The sequence below is a fragment of the Vigna angularis genome, chromosome 4 (assembly GCF_016808095.1).
Source record: "Vigna angularis cultivar LongXiaoDou No.4 chromosome 4, ASM1680809v1, whole genome shotgun sequence".
In the NCBI taxonomy this organism is placed as follows: domain Eukaryota; kingdom Viridiplantae; phylum Streptophyta; class Magnoliopsida; order Fabales; family Fabaceae; genus Vigna; species Vigna angularis.
The window spans coordinates 39,794,932-39,810,788 of record NC_068973.1 but is presented as its reverse complement, the minus strand read 5'-3'; the positions used below and the strand labels follow the sequence as shown (position 1 = coordinate 39,810,788).

Here is a 15,857-nt window from a genome sequence, read left to right as displayed (position 1 = left end):
GAATGAGTTTGTTTAAACAGAAGTGGTATGGACATCAGTGTCTGGCTGGAGGCCCACCAGCACGTGCCCTACCACCGAAAGGTCCACAGAGTGTAAAACAGTAGTAGCCTGATGCAACACTTGTAATTGGGTTGTTTTGAGAAGTTCCGATTATCAAAGGTCATGCAGCATTAAATTCGTTCACATTTACATTCTTTCTCTAGGAGAATGGATGAAAACATGTGCAAAGGATTTTATTGCTTGAATAGGAAGAGAATTTTAGGAACAAGTGGATAGATTTCAGAAAATAAAGAAAGAATTGTAGTTTTGTTTGAATTAAGAGGTGAATGAAAGAATTTGAAAGAAAAAATTATATTTTTTTAAAAACCAAATAATTTTTTTTAAAAAATAAAATAAAAATCATATAAAAGAAAACATATTTATCAAATATTCAGTATTAGTATTCTTTACTTCTGTCAATTATTTAAAAATTATAATTGTATAAATTTTAAATAAAAATAACAATTGACTAATAATAAAAGAATTGTATAAAATATTTCATAATTACACATAAATAAAATTTCATGACAACTAAAAAATTTATTAATTTTTCAAACATTAATAAAACCAAATTTATAAAGTTAAAAAGTATTTTTAAAAACTTATAAAAAATTATTTAAATGTAAACATATTTCATATTTTTTTACTTTTTCTTTAGGTTCTAAAAAACTTTTTGATAGAACAAATATTAAAGTAATAATAATTAAATTTTAAATATGTATTTCATTTTTGAAATTCAATATCTTTGAAGGGTGGATAAAATTTATGAAAAATATATTAAATTGTTATATTATAATAAATGAAACATTTTTATATAATTATAGCGATAAAATTACAATCACAAAAATAAATTATAAAATAAAAATAACTGTATAAAAATTTATCAAAAACAATATTTTATACGATAAAAATAAATAATAAAATAAAATGGTAGAATGATCAAACATATGTTCCATAAATGATTTGATATATCTTTAAATAAAATCGCTTAAAGAAAAGAAAATGTATAATTGAATGCATGATAAGTTAGAAAATAATATGAAAATGTGAGAAAACTTTTCAAATATCAAAATATTCGAATAATTGAAAAGTAATTAAAATTGTTAGAGTAGCTTTTTAAATAAAACAAAAGTTAATGATAGAAAAAAGAGAAAAAGGTTTATATTATCTATTAAATTAAATATTTATGCATACACTCAAAATTGAAATTAAAATATTATCGTATAAAAAAAGATAATCAATACATAAAAATATTAATAAGAAGTATAAATAATTAAATTGAGACACGGAAATTATCATACTTAATTTTAAACAATAACTTGTTTAATACTGTATTTGGATTAGAAAAATTGTAAAAGTATAATTTATTTTTATAGAAATTTTAAAATTTTAAATTTCACTAAAAAGAAATAAAATAGTTTTTTTTTTTTTTACATTGATTGTTTTTCCTTTAGACTCGTTTAATGCGTTTGATAGGATCTATTTTAGTTGGATTAAGATTAAGATATTACTGGCTTGCTTTAAATTGGAATATAGTTGAATTTAATTAATGTAAGTTGTTAAACACTTTGTTTTTCTCTCATTTTAGTCTGACAAAAAATATTACATACTAAACTTGATTATAGTTATTTTTCAACAATATTGTTATAATTATTTTTTCACCAATATAGTAATTATTTATTTATTATGTTATTTAATAGTGCTGTTTTTTATATCAATATATATTAAAAAAGTAAATGAAAATTAACCCTTATGAAGAATATTGAAAAAGTAATTTTACGTGATTTCAACCAAAACTATAATCAAAACTAACTGAGTTTTACAAAATCATGATAAGGCTAAATAAATTTTTAGCAACCTTTGCTTGAAAAATAACTCATTTTTGTGTTTAGTAGTTATTTTAACATGAAAAGTAAAATTTAATAATTATTTATTTTTATCCAAATAGAGTAAACTATTTGAACAGGAACCTAGATAAAATTTAATATATTTTAATTTATTGAAATCTGTCAAACTCTTATTGAAATATACCATAATAATACTGTAATCCCTCAATTTCACATTCGTGACGCTTTTATGACTAAAAATATCAAATTAAACGATTTTCTCACACTTTAATGACATAGGAAGGAAAAGGGGAGGTTTCACAAATTTAAATGCAACCACTTCTTACCTTTAAACTACTAATTCCATTTCAAAACAAGTGTGTTTTTAATCTTTGAAAGACTTATGGTTTATCATAAAATATAAATTACACTGATATTTACAAAATAAAAAATAATATATTTAATAAAGAAAATAAAATTTATTTCCAAAATATTATTTACTTTTGTTTCTAACATTAATATACATAATCTGATAATCCAACATAGGGAATATAAATTATCGATCATAACATTAATGTCTTCTGAAGTGGAGAGCTGAAATTAGAGCATACAAATACTCTCAAAAGCTTCACTATTGCAATTCCCAAAAGTTACTAGATCATACGTTATACCTATAGAAGACAACAACTTCCCTAACTATTAAAAATAGTTGGTATATCTATTCATTCACGTGTTTATTTAAGTATACGTGTGTAAATCAATCACACGATACTTACTAAAAAATATTATATATTTTTCTTTCGACAAAAAAAGTTATTTTTTATAAGTTAGTATACAAAAATTACACATCGAATCAATTAAATCCATCATCAACGACTTTTTAGACTATTAATGTAAAAACAATAGTTTTGGTCATAAACAGACATTTATAATTAAATGAGGTCATAACAATCTATTATGAACAGAAAAAAAGAAGGTACTTGAACTAAGAAATCCACAATAATATTAATTGTAATTTAATTCGAAACATTTCACAGATTATAATTCAAACTCAGTTATAATTATGTAGTAGAATGTATAAATGTTATATTTCTAATTAAATTTGACGTTAGATTAAGTAAAGCACGCATGTTATATAAAATTCGATTTATGAATATTGCATGTTAGATATTTCGAACGTCTAAAATAAATAAAAACTGAAAATTTATGTGTGAATTTAAATGAAAATTCATCAATTCGTTGTTTTAAAAAGTTATATGATTGGAATTTATTTTTTGGATTTTAAGTTATGATTACGCATTCCCCAGTAGGCACCACTGCATGTGCCAGTTCGTCTTTTTCTGATATTAATAATGAAAAAGAAAGCATTTTATCTATTAGGATTTCTGGTGAAGGAAACGAAAGGTTTATGATAAGTGGCGTATATGGAGCTACCTAGGAGGAAGTTGTTACTGACATAAACACGAACAGTGTTGCAGTTGAAAACGCATAAACTGCATTAGTGGTAGGCAACCTACTTCTTTATTCAATAGTTTCATATATAAAACTTGAGATTCTTTTGCACCATTACGAGGATTTGTTGCTACCGAAGAAGCAATACTTATGAATTAGTTGCATCTTTAAAAAAATTAATGATATTTTCACAATATTTTTTTTACGATATTTTAACACGTGTCTATGTTGTTGTTTATGATTATTATTATTAATTATAGAATAATTTTAAATTAATCAGATACATAAATAATATTAAAATATTGTGAAAGTATTATTATGTTAAAAAATATATCGTGTATGCCAACAAACTAATAAAAAATAAAAATTTGGCGAAACCAAAAGGTTGTATCTCTTTGATTTCATGGAAGGACTCTATGCTACTTTGAGGTCCACCTTCCATGCTATTACAATTGACGTAACGTATGAAGTTGTGATTGTGCTAGGAACAAGTTTTGTTTAACTTTTTCTCTTGCAAAATTTTTAAATTGTGATAGGTTGATTTGTAATTTACAAAAATGAGATTTTTTTTAGATATAAAATAAGTGGTTATAATGATTTTTCATAATTTTTTTTTTAAAAATAAGTCATCAAGACTTATATAACAATTTATCTTAAATATGTAAAAAAAAATCAAACTATTTCATTTTTATAAAGTATATATCAAATTATCCTAATTTTAAAAATGTACCTTTTTCTTTTCTCTAAAGAAGATATACAAAAAATGTACCTTTTTCTTCATTTATGTTATTGTAGTTAAAACGGAGAGTTAACTTTTAAGTCAAAAAATCTTGTCGTTTTACATAATATTTGTGATTTAAATGGAATGCATGATCATGACATGATAAATTTGTTAGGATTGTTGAATGAAATTGTAAAATCATTAGAATTATCAAAACAAATAATAAAGTATATATATTCTACATATTTACTTTTTCAGATGAATGAATTTAGTTCAAATAAAAACTAAACATGATTATAAGTTAATGTATTTAAAAATTTAACACGAGATACCATTTCATTAAAGTTTATTTTTTCAACTGGAGAGCTACTACTCATTAAAAGGATATTTTCTGTTGTATGCTTCACTTTTTTTTTTAATAAAACTTATTATTCATGACACAATTTCATAATTTACGATTTTGTCAAATCTTTAATGTTCTAATCATAATCTCAAATTTAACCATCTTGTTTCGTATATTAATTAATGTTTCTTTATGACAAGTAACCTAACGAAGTGAGTGTTTGACCATCTACCCCATAAGTTATGTGAAAGGAAAACTACAAAGTCTCAGAAAATATTATAGATGCATTGGTAAAACACTACTTTTATGACAGTATAACTTATAATTTTACATGAAATTAATTATATAAGAAGTGTGTAAAACTAAAACAGGAAAATGATAGGAATTTTGATTTTGAACTATTGAAATTATGATGAAGAATTAGAGTGTAATTTTGATTTAATGACATTATTGGGATGGGAGAAATAAGAATGAAATGGGTGAGCTGTACTACAGTTCATAGTCAACGGTTGTTTAGCCAATGCATTAGATATGCCAACTGTGATTAAACTCTACCGTTACCAAAATACCTAACCTCGTATGGTGAGGTCAAAAGCTGTTAAAAAGAAAAAAAATAAATAACTTATTTGAAAACTTGTATTTGTATCATTCAAATATCAGTAATATTTGAGGATATTATCTTTTTATCCTTTTGAAAGAAAATTGTAAAAGATGATTAAATTTTGTTGTGAGTAGGTGGGTAGTTAATAACTTTTTTTTAACTTAAATTTTGACAACTGGATATGTATCGTCATTTTATTAATCTACTTGAATTTAATTTTAAAAAAATATTTGAAACGGACCCACAATGTTATCAAAAAATTGTAAAAAAGATTTTGTTAAAAAAACTTTTTCTTTTTTATTATATTATTATCACACAAAAACAAAGGAACAATAACCCTACTTCACATTACCCAATTCCATTGCCTCATCATTTATTTATTTAAAGATCCCAATTCCTATCTTTTAAAATGACAAAATGCATATATATATATATATATATATATATATATATATATATATATATATATATATGCAAAGAATTTTACCTATTACTAACAAAAACGTTTTTTAAATAAAAAAATTGGTGTATTGACAACTAAAAACTTTTATTTGATAGAATTTTTTTTTTGGTAAAACACTTAGTTTTAGCTGTATAGCCATTGTCAAATAGAAAACTATAATTTATCAGTGTAAATATTATATTTTATGGAATGTATGATACTAATAAATAATTTTATTAACATATAAATAATATATATACTACCAGACACTGTGTTGAACTTGTTAGAATACATTTTCTGTCTCTCGATGTATTAAACTCTTAGGAATTGAACAAGTTTTTCTATAATTTTTTTAAATTATTTTATAATTTTTTTTTTATAAACTCGTGTAAAAGAAACTTTTTACATGGTTCTAGAAAAAATAATTAATGTTGTAAAATTATAATTGTTTTACATTCACGTTTAATGTGAATATATTATTTACCAAGGAGATTATTCTAATTTTATTATTAGTTATATTTAGATAGAAAACAACAATTTTTCTTTTCAAATTTATAATAATTACTTTGAAATTGATAAACTGAGTGACCATATAATTTTAGTTTATAGAAATGATATATTATCAATCCATTTATCATATTTGTTTTAAATTTTTAAGTTACTCAATTAATAACCTCAAATTTGGATATTTTCTAATGCACAATAAACTATTACTATAGCAGAATATGTGCACTCAATGCTCTCATGGTATTACCATTGTGTTTAATAATGAATAGGTTGTACAGGATATTATCCTCAAAAAATAAAAAATAGTAAACTACCTGATATTTAACATATGAATTAACTAATGTGAAACTCTTCTGTAAGTGTTTTTTTTTTAACTTAAGTTTTATATTTTGACCTATCTTTGAAGAGAAAAAAATGAAGGGTTAAACTATTGTAGTATCTTATAAATATTTTGAAATTTTAATTATACTTCTTGAACAAAATTGCTACCTCAATTGTGACCTATGTTTTTTATTTTTCCCCTTTGAGGTAGCATGTAGTTTTCTGATTGAATCTAATGTGGTAGGCCATTTTTCTGGGACGAAGGAATCACACCTTTTTATATTGCAATTTTTCTTGGATTAAGCAGCGTCATTCAGGATTTATGAGTAGCAGTTCCCATTACAAAAATATCATTACTTTAAGTGTCAGATTAATCTATAGTAAGCATGCAAGTTGATGATTTTATACTTTTATTATTTTATTTTTTATGAGATCCGATGGGACAAATAAGGAGAATAGAAAAAACACAATAACACTTTCTAAATTGCAAATGGTATGAAATCCATACAATTTAAAAGCAAGACACAGCACACACACTTTTTCCTTTTTTATTTTTTTAATGTAGCTGAATTTTATCCCAAACCCCCCCAAAATGGTTAGAATAAAAGCTAATTAAATTAAACACTTATTTCATCATAATTATCAGAAAATAAGTAATTAATAAGTTAATATAATTAAAAATAAAAAATACATTAAAAATAAAACACATATGAAAAACAATTAATTGAGGCAATACAAAAAGATCACATTTACACACGTATTTAACTTAGTTAATCTTGATAATTTACTACTTGTATTATTTCTTAAATAGGCGAACATGACTTGTAAGGTTGGGATGCAATGTGAAAACCATTGAAATAAAAATAAGACACAGCATTGGTATTTTTTTTTTTCGTTTTAATTTAATTTAATTTTTCATTTAACAGTATTTTAATTATTGGAAAAGCCAAAAATGGTTAAAAAAAGGAAGATGTTCTCCACCCACTCCTCCACCCAATCTATTTGATTTCTTCTTCTTCTTTGTTCACTGTCAGTGTCTGTTCTCTCTTCGCTCATTTGCAGAGATCAGAAAGAGGAACCCATCAACGCCACTCAGAAGCTCTTCTTTCTTTTTTTCTCTGTCTCTCTCAATCTCCCCACGCGCCACTACCACGTGCCAATTCCACTGTCTTAGTTATCCTTATTAACTTCCAACATTGTTCCTTCGTTTCTCTCAAATCGGAGTCGCTGTTCGTCTTTCCTTTCTTCCAGCAGTTGGATGTCCAAAATGCATAGCAGACGGAGATTCTCCCGCGTTCCGAAGCCGATCGAAGATTTGAGGCCGATTTGATGGAATCTGGGAGGAATTTGTTTCAGTGCTCGCCTTATCATAGAGCTGATGGCTCGGTGCACCTCATGCGCGCTTTCCAGATTTCATTGCAAGCTTAGATTTGCTGTGGTTGTTTTCGTGGTAAAACTCTGCTAGTTTGCGAGTTTTTGTTCTTATTGTTACATTTCTTTTAATTCAAATTTGCTCTGTCGTGTAAGATGTATGACTTGGTGGAATAAATGTTCAACTGTGATTGAGCTCTAATTGGTCGGTGTAAGCAGTGAGAAAGTGAATATTTGAAATTGATGTGTTTTTAGTATTTTTCTTATTCTTGTCCTGAAACTAAACTGTGGAGGTTAGGGTTTTGTTGTCAGAGCAATGATTCATCTAGAGGTGCTGGATTAGTTCTTTTCCTAGTTTTTTTTTTCTTTCAAAACTATATATTTTTCTGAATTAAAATTTTAAGGGAAGCTGTTCAACTAGCCTCTTTGGCGGCTGATTTCTTACAGGTTATTCATTGGTCTTTTTCGGTGATTCTTTGTCTGTGGTTTCACATTATTAGTTTTGAAATTCTACTGATCTGAGATTTGGCTCTCGTAAGAGAGGGAAGATTTCATAAGATTCTTCTTCGTGTTGCAGATTATATTGATATTGGCGTGGGTGGAGGCCCGCAATGCAAATCTCCACGAACACCAACTTCAGGGAGACTGGGAGAGGAATACTGAGAACATTGCCACCCATTCTTGCATACACGATCAGATTCTTGAACAGAGGAAGCGGCCTGGGCGAAAGGTGTATTTAGTTACCCCACAGGTTTATGAGCCCAGTCGCTTAAAACATCTTCAGCACAAAGGTAGGGCATTACTTGATGTGTCAACTTCTTCAGGTTCTCAAGAGGATGCAAAGAAGCCTATTAGGATATATCTAAATTATGATGCTGTTGGCCACTCCCCTGACAGGGATTGTCGAGCAGTTGGCGATATTGTTAAAGTGAGTGCTCAATATAAATGCAAAAGAAATATTTCGGATGGATTTTATCTACCTATAACTTTGGTATTATATTTCATGTATTTTATTGAAATTAAATCTTAAATTTTATGTTAACAGCTCGGGGAGCCTCCCATGACTTATCCTCCCGGTTTTCCTTCTTGTGATCCCCATGGCAATCCTCCAATATTTGGTGATTGTTGGTATAACTGCACTTCTGAAGATATCTCAGGAGAGGACAAAAAACGTCGCCTTCGTAAGGTCAATTATTTTATCCTTTTTAGTTTGCCTTAATTCATCTGGGTGGTAATCTTTTTTCTTGAGAAAATTACTTGGTGATATGTTAGTTATGTTGTTATGTCTCTTTGAGAAGTGTTGTTCTGAGGAACTATCATAAATGGATAGAGATATTTATCCTTCATAACCAATTTCAGGCATTAGGTCAGACAGCTGACTGGTTTAGGAGAGCATTGGCGGTTGAACCTGTCAAGGGGAACTTGCGTTTGAGTGGGTATTCTGCATGTGGACAAGATGGAGGCGTGCAGCTTCCTCGTGGATATATTGAGGGTAAATTTATTAAATTGCATTTCTTGTAAAAATTAGATGTCAGATTTGTACTTCTGAATTTAAGATATTACCTTTTTGTTCAACTTCTCCAGAGGGTGTCTCTGATGCTGACTTGGTTCTTTTGGTGACTACAAGACCTACAACTGGAAATACACTTGCCTGGGCAGTGGCATGTGAGCGAGATCAATGGGGTCGTGCGATAGCTGGTATATTATCCCATAAACATGTTGGTTTCAGTGGTTTTTTTTGTCATCCCACATTTGGAATGCCTCAGAACTGAAAGTACTTCTGTTCTTCTGCAGGACATGTTAATGTTGCGCCTCGCCATTTGACTGCCGAGGCAGAGACTTTACTTTCCGCTACTCTTATACACGAGGTTTGTTGTATATTATCTCTGTGTGGATGCATGAGAAGCGTTATGCGTGGCATTGTTCATCAAACTTGATTGTTTTTTTTCAGGTTATGCATGTTCTTGGTTTTGATCCACATGCCTTTGCTCATTTTAGAGATGAAAGGAAAAGACGGCGTAATCAGGTATAAACTGCCTTTTTATGCTGCAAGTTCAACTCTGGTTTACTTTTATAATGTTGTACGTCTCACCAAGTATGTTTGAGTCATGATTCTTTATTGGTCATTTCTTATAAATGAGGCTTGATAGATGAAAGTCGAGTAAAATGTCTGCCTGTATTGTTAGAGACAAAAACATTCCTGCAACTGGTAATTGTATGCAATTTCTATGATTTGTCTTTAAAATAAATTTTATAATTGTATTGAATTTGAAAACATTTTAGGGGAAAAATAATGAATTAATGTACTTTTTTATCCCTTAATTGAGCACATATTTGTGTTTCTGATTTAATTTTTGGGCACATTTCTTTTTCTCCCAATAGGTGTATTAAAAAATTTCAGTTTCATAATTAATTTAGATTCCAGGTATTTTAATGACACATTTTATTATCTAATCAATACACTTTGATTTTTTAAGGTTACCAAACAAGTTATGGATGAAAAGCTTGGACGAGTGGTAACACGTGTGGTGCTTCCTCGCGTTGTCATGCATTCTCGATATCATTATGCGGTATTTTCTTGGGAGCTACCTATCCAGAATACTTCCATTTTCTTGTTTACTGTTTTCAGTTGTAAAAGGATCCAGCATATGACTGAAGTGACTTGTTGGCAGGCGTTCTCAGGGAATTTTTCTGGTTTGGAGCTGGAAGATGGTGGAGGACGTGGCACATCAGGTTTGTATCCCCTGATTGAGCATTAAAATTCAGCTAAATTAAATTAATTTGATCCACTTTCCTCCGGGTAAGATTAATGAGATATACTATTAATCCAAGATTTGTGAATGACTTGCAGGATCTCACTGGGAAAAACGGCTTCTGATGAATGAAATTATGACTGGTTCTGTGGATACAAGATCTGTTGTTTCAAAAATGACATTAGCTCTATTAGAAGATAGTGGATGGTACAAAGCCAACTATAGTATGGCAGACCGTCTTGATTGGGGTCTCAACCAAGGTACCGAGTTTGTTACATCCCCTTGCAATCTTTGGAAGGGAGCCTATCGTTGCAACACAACACAGTTTTCCGGCTGTACATATAACAGGGAGGCAGAGGGATACTGCCCTATCCTAACTTATAGTGGAGATCTCCCCCAGTGGGCTCGGTATTTTCCGCAACCTAATAAGGGTATGTAGAATCATCTCTTCATTTTCAACATGCATGTCGATGCATATATATTTAATGTGTTAATGCCTCTCCTAGTTTCTTTTTTGCCATATCCTTTAGTATTATTCTGGATTGTCAAGACATTGTTAAACCTTTTATGCTATTGCATCGTGATTGATATGTAGTTTCTGATTTTATTTTTCTGTTTCTGTTACACATGATAGATTTTCTTGGCACTATTCATGGGTGGCTGACTTGTAAATATTTTGAACTCTGAATATTTGGCTGTTCACTGGTTGTTGCAGGCGGACAATCCTCATTGGCTGATTATTGCACTTATTTTGTTGCTTACTCTGATGGATCATGTACAGACACTAATAGTGCTCGAGCACCTGATAGAATGCTAGGTGAAGTCAGAGGAAGTAACTCTAGGTAAGATTTGTAACTTAATATTTATGCCCTGAGTCTTCTTTACATTTTGATTACACAGACTTGTGGAGTTGCTGACTATTTTTACCTTTCTGGTACAGGTGTATGGCTTCATCACTAGTACGGACTGGCTTTGTACGAGGTTCTATGACCCAGGGAAATGGTTGTTATCAGCACAGATGTATTAATAATTCTTTGGAGGTATGGTTTTGAGTATCAGTAGAGGTGAAATGATTACCCTTCTTATAGTGGTTTATTTTGTTAGATTTTGACCTGGAATGCTGATACTGCTTGATTCTCCAGACTTTTTAATGAAAAAATGAAAAATGATATTTGGCACCCTTTGTTTTGGATACAACTACTCGACAACCTTGTTAGAATAGTATTAATAATATAGCATTTAAACGTTACCTTGTTAATTCAAACATTCATATTATTAAATTATTATAACAAATTGTCAAGTAGTTCTATCCAAAATAAAGGGGGTCAAAATATCATCTTTCTAAAATATTTTAAGTGATTTCAGACGGACAAAACTTATATCTAGTTCCTTGTATTTTTGCCATCAAATTCTTCATTCTAATGATGACAAGTACATGCTCTTTCTTATAATAAATAACTTCATTAAATATTTGTGTTAGAATAGGTCTTATATAGGCTTTATTGAAAAGCTGTTTGTGCTGTACCTGTCTCTATACCTAGGACTCCAGATATGACTTTTCTTGTTTTTTTAACTCTTCCCTCTCTTCATTGTATGTGAGAACAGCCGCTGTTGATATAAATATGAGAACCTAAGAGAGGACAATTAAGCTCTCTAAATAATATTGTATCTTTTTATTTCTCCCAAGTATTTGTCAGAGTTTGAATAATGTATCCATCTGTTATCATTTAATTGGAAAATTTGATGGCCGGAAAAGTGTGTAAGAAAGTAAGGAACTTATATCGAAGTTGTGTTCTTCTTTCTTATATTTGCCATAAAGTTCTTCGTTCTAATGATTGCACATGGATGCTCTTTCCAATAATAAATAACTTCCATTTAATATCTGTTACAGCCTTTTAAATAATGTCTGTGTTATCATTTAGTTGGAGAACGTGATGTCTAGAAAAGAATGTAAGGAACTTGATCTTAGTTTTGTCCTTTGACCTCTTAGCACTGTTTACGTACATTGTGTTAGGTTAAGTTGAGAGAAAGGCTTATAATCTGTTAAAATAGGTAGTTAATCTGTTTGCATAGAGGCTGAAAATGGCAAGGTAGTTTGGTTGAATCAGTTTTGGGCAGCAAAGCCCAGGTTCTCGAGTTTTTGGACTTCGATCAGTCATTCTTGTTTTGTTCTCTTGCCCCTCTACTAACGTACTGATACTAGTTGGGAATTAGGGATTTGATCATTAAAATGTCATTTTATTCTAGTCCAGTTTATTGCATTGCATCATTTGTTTCCTCCTCGAATTAATGCAATACATTTTTTAGTCCCTAGAATTAATCAATGTACATACATACATCGCATTAAATCCTGGAACTGGAAGGAAAGTTTTTTCGAAAGGTGTCCTAAATTTGTATTGGCAATTTGACATGGATTTGTGGGAATGATATTATAATTTTTTTCTTTCTTGTAATAGGGTGAACAGGGCATTGTTATTGATCTCATCTCTTTATTTATGTTGATAGATAACTTACATTTTGAAGAAATAATTATACATCTGATTGAGCAATCATATAGTGTTTGAGTTGTGCAATTTCTTCGTATAGGTTTGGGTAGCAATTCCTACTTTTTTGTTAGGTCTGGGTATATATACATTGTATGTTTACCTCTCCTTTCCTTTTCCTTTATTACCAAATTCACTGAATGAAATTCTCTTTTCTTTTCACTTTTGTACAGGTTGCAGTGGATGGCATCTGGAAAGTGTGTCCTCAAACTGGTGGACCCATTCAGTTCCCAGGCTTTAATGGTTGATATTACTGCTTTTTTTTTTTTTTACTTGTCTATGTTTAGTTGTTTACGCTGGGGTGTTAATTTGTCATTTATTGCAAAGACAATTTACTCTTTATTATATTTTTGTATAGGTGAATTAATCTGCCCTGCCTACCATGAGCTCTGTAACACTGACCCAATAGCTGTGTCTGGTCAATGCCCTAATTCATGTAATTTCAATGGAGATTGTGTTGATGGAAAGTGCCGATGCTTTCTTGGATTTCACGGGAATGATTGCAGTAGACGTGAGCTCTCATTTTTCACTTTTATTTTTATGTGATGATTTGTGCAATATTTGTACTTATACTGTTGTCAGTGTCAGTTAACTCGTGCTTCTACTCTAAGTTACCTTCAGCCTAGCAGCAGCGGGTTTTTCTCATTGTGCTTACTCTTAACTTCTTCCAGGTTCTTGCCCTAGCAAATGCAATGGCAATGGAATGTGCCTTTCCGATGGGATTTGTGAATGTAAACCTGGCTATACTGGCATTGATTGCTCCACTGGTACGTACCAAGTTTTTAGACTAGATATTTGCTACAAGAGTATATCTTTGTATTAGAGATCTACATTTATGAGCCGTGGCAATTTCTTTTTCACAGCTTGTGTATTTCCTTTTATTTTATTGGTTGAGGGTGGACAACATTATCCCTCGCTTATTTTAGGGGCTAAGTTCTCACCATCCTGTCTAAAAGAGTATACTATTTTGTTTCATACACTGTAAAATACATTCTTGAATATCACCACCCTCATGTTCGATTAATGAAAGCTTTACTCCCAAACAAACTCCAAAGCAATAAGATGTCCTAGGGATGAGCTTTTGAAAAGTGTACTATTCTATAGAAGATCAAGCAGCGATTATTGGTTATTTCCATGGCTCCTTTTGGATAATTAAGCTCACTCCCTTATATATAATTGAGGCTTTCAAGCATTTGTTTCATTAGAACAGATATAGACACTGGTAAGGTGGTTGAGTGTACTGATAAATGAACTGTGATACTGGAAGACAAATGAAGGTTTGAGACCTCAAGACATACTTCGTTGGACAAACTGAAGGTTAATTGTACCAATCGATTCCTAAAAGAATCTCAAGATACTCTAGGAAACATATATATAGATCTTAAAGAAACATGATTTGGTTATTAACCTTTTCCTCATACTTTGTTCAGCTGTGTGTGACGAGCAATGCAGCCTTCACGGCGGGGTTTGTGATAATGGAGTTTGTGAATTCCGCTGTTCAGACTATGCGGGTTATACATGCCAGAACAGCTCCATGCTCCTCTCTGGTCTTTCTGTGTGCAAAAATGTGCTGGGAAATGATGTTTCTGGGCAGCATTGTGCCCCCAGTGAGCCTAGCATTCTTCAACAGCTGGAAGAAGTAGTTGTCTTACCCAACTACCATCGATTATTCCCTGGAGGTGCTAGGAAACTATTTAATATATTTGGCAGCACCTACTGTGATGAGACTGCTAAACGTCTTGCCTGCTGGGTATGCCGTCTTTTTATACTAAAGTTATTCTTTAGCTTTTCCTGTTTCAGAATTGAAATATGGTTGGGTTTTTAGTTATTCCTAAATTTTTGTTTCGCAAGCTGATTTCTGTTGTTTTCATTCCTTCGTTTCCTTTCCTAGTCAGTTCATATATAATTTAAGTTGCCGCATGTGACACTCATTCTGACAAAACCATGGTATAAGTTGAACGTAAGTTGTTCGATAGGTGTTTAATTACTTTCCAAGTTTCAATATCCCAATTCAAACACGAGTGATTTACTTTTTTAGAACGGTGAGAACGTGTGACTCTCTAGTTTTTATCCAATTGTACTAGAGATCAACATTTATCAGTCGTGACAATTTCTTTTTCTCAGTTGGTGTCTTCCATTTTGTTGTGGTTCGAAGGTGGGCTTTTGAAAAGCATAAAATTGTATAAAATATCAAGTACTGGTTATTTTAGATATTAGAGCATATGCATGGTTGGTTGTGTTACTTATCTGTCTGAAATGGTTGGCATTTAATTTTCAGATCTCGATCCAGAAGTGTGAGAAGGATGGAGATAATAGGCTTCGGGTATGCCATTCTGCATGCGAATCTTATAATCTGGCTTGTGGAGCTTCACTTGACTGCTCTGATCAGACCCTTTTCAGCCGTGACGGGGAAGGGGAGGGTCAATGCACTGGCTCTGGTGAGATGAAAATGTCATGGTTTAATCGTCTACGAAGCACATTTTCTTTGAGAAATAGTTCCTTGAAAGGAATATCTGTAAGATATAGGCAGCTTTAAGTCTTTTTTCTTCCTTTTCTTTATCTTTTTGGGATTTTGGGTTGTAATTTTTTAATCCTCAGAATTAGGGGTTGCTTACTCATCCAAAATGTTTAGGAAAAATTGGATGAGGTTGCAGCTTTGGCTTTCAAAGAGGAGAGCCTTTTGTAGAGAAAATTGGGAATTTAGGAATATAGATAATGTAGAGGGTAAAGGATAAAAAACGAAATGGTAATTGAAATGTTTGTCAGAGGTTGGGCCGAAGGCCTTGAAATGAAAAAAAAGAAGAAAATTCTACTCGTTCATGTCTGTGTTTGTATATATATATATATATATATATATATATATATATATATATATATATATATATCACTTGTTCACTGAAAGTGTTACTTTCTTTTTGCCATTTATTTTATTACATTC

The 15,857-nt window shown here is 30.5% G+C and overlaps 1 protein-coding gene across 1 annotated transcript; it reads left to right on the top strand.

Annotated features, from left to right (window-relative positions):
• Positions 1-7,229: 7,229 nt before the first annotated feature.
• On the top strand, positions 7,230-15,737 carry LOC108343088 (uncharacterized). Its single transcript, XM_017581142.2, has 17 exons — positions 7,230-7,702; positions 8,201-8,551; positions 8,669-8,809; positions 8,983-9,115; positions 9,208-9,321; positions 9,418-9,491; positions 9,575-9,649; positions 10,101-10,193; positions 10,296-10,356; positions 10,475-10,807; positions 11,092-11,218; positions 11,317-11,416; positions 13,093-13,162; positions 13,278-13,430; positions 13,591-13,686; positions 14,350-14,669; positions 15,198-15,737. The coding sequence occupies exons 1-17, from the start codon at positions 7,631-7,633 to the stop codon at positions 15,453-15,455; spliced, it is 2,571 nt and encodes an 856-aa protein (XP_017436631.1). The 5' UTR covers positions 7,230-7,630; the 3' UTR covers positions 15,456-15,737.
• Positions 15,738-15,857: the final 120 nt, after the last annotated feature.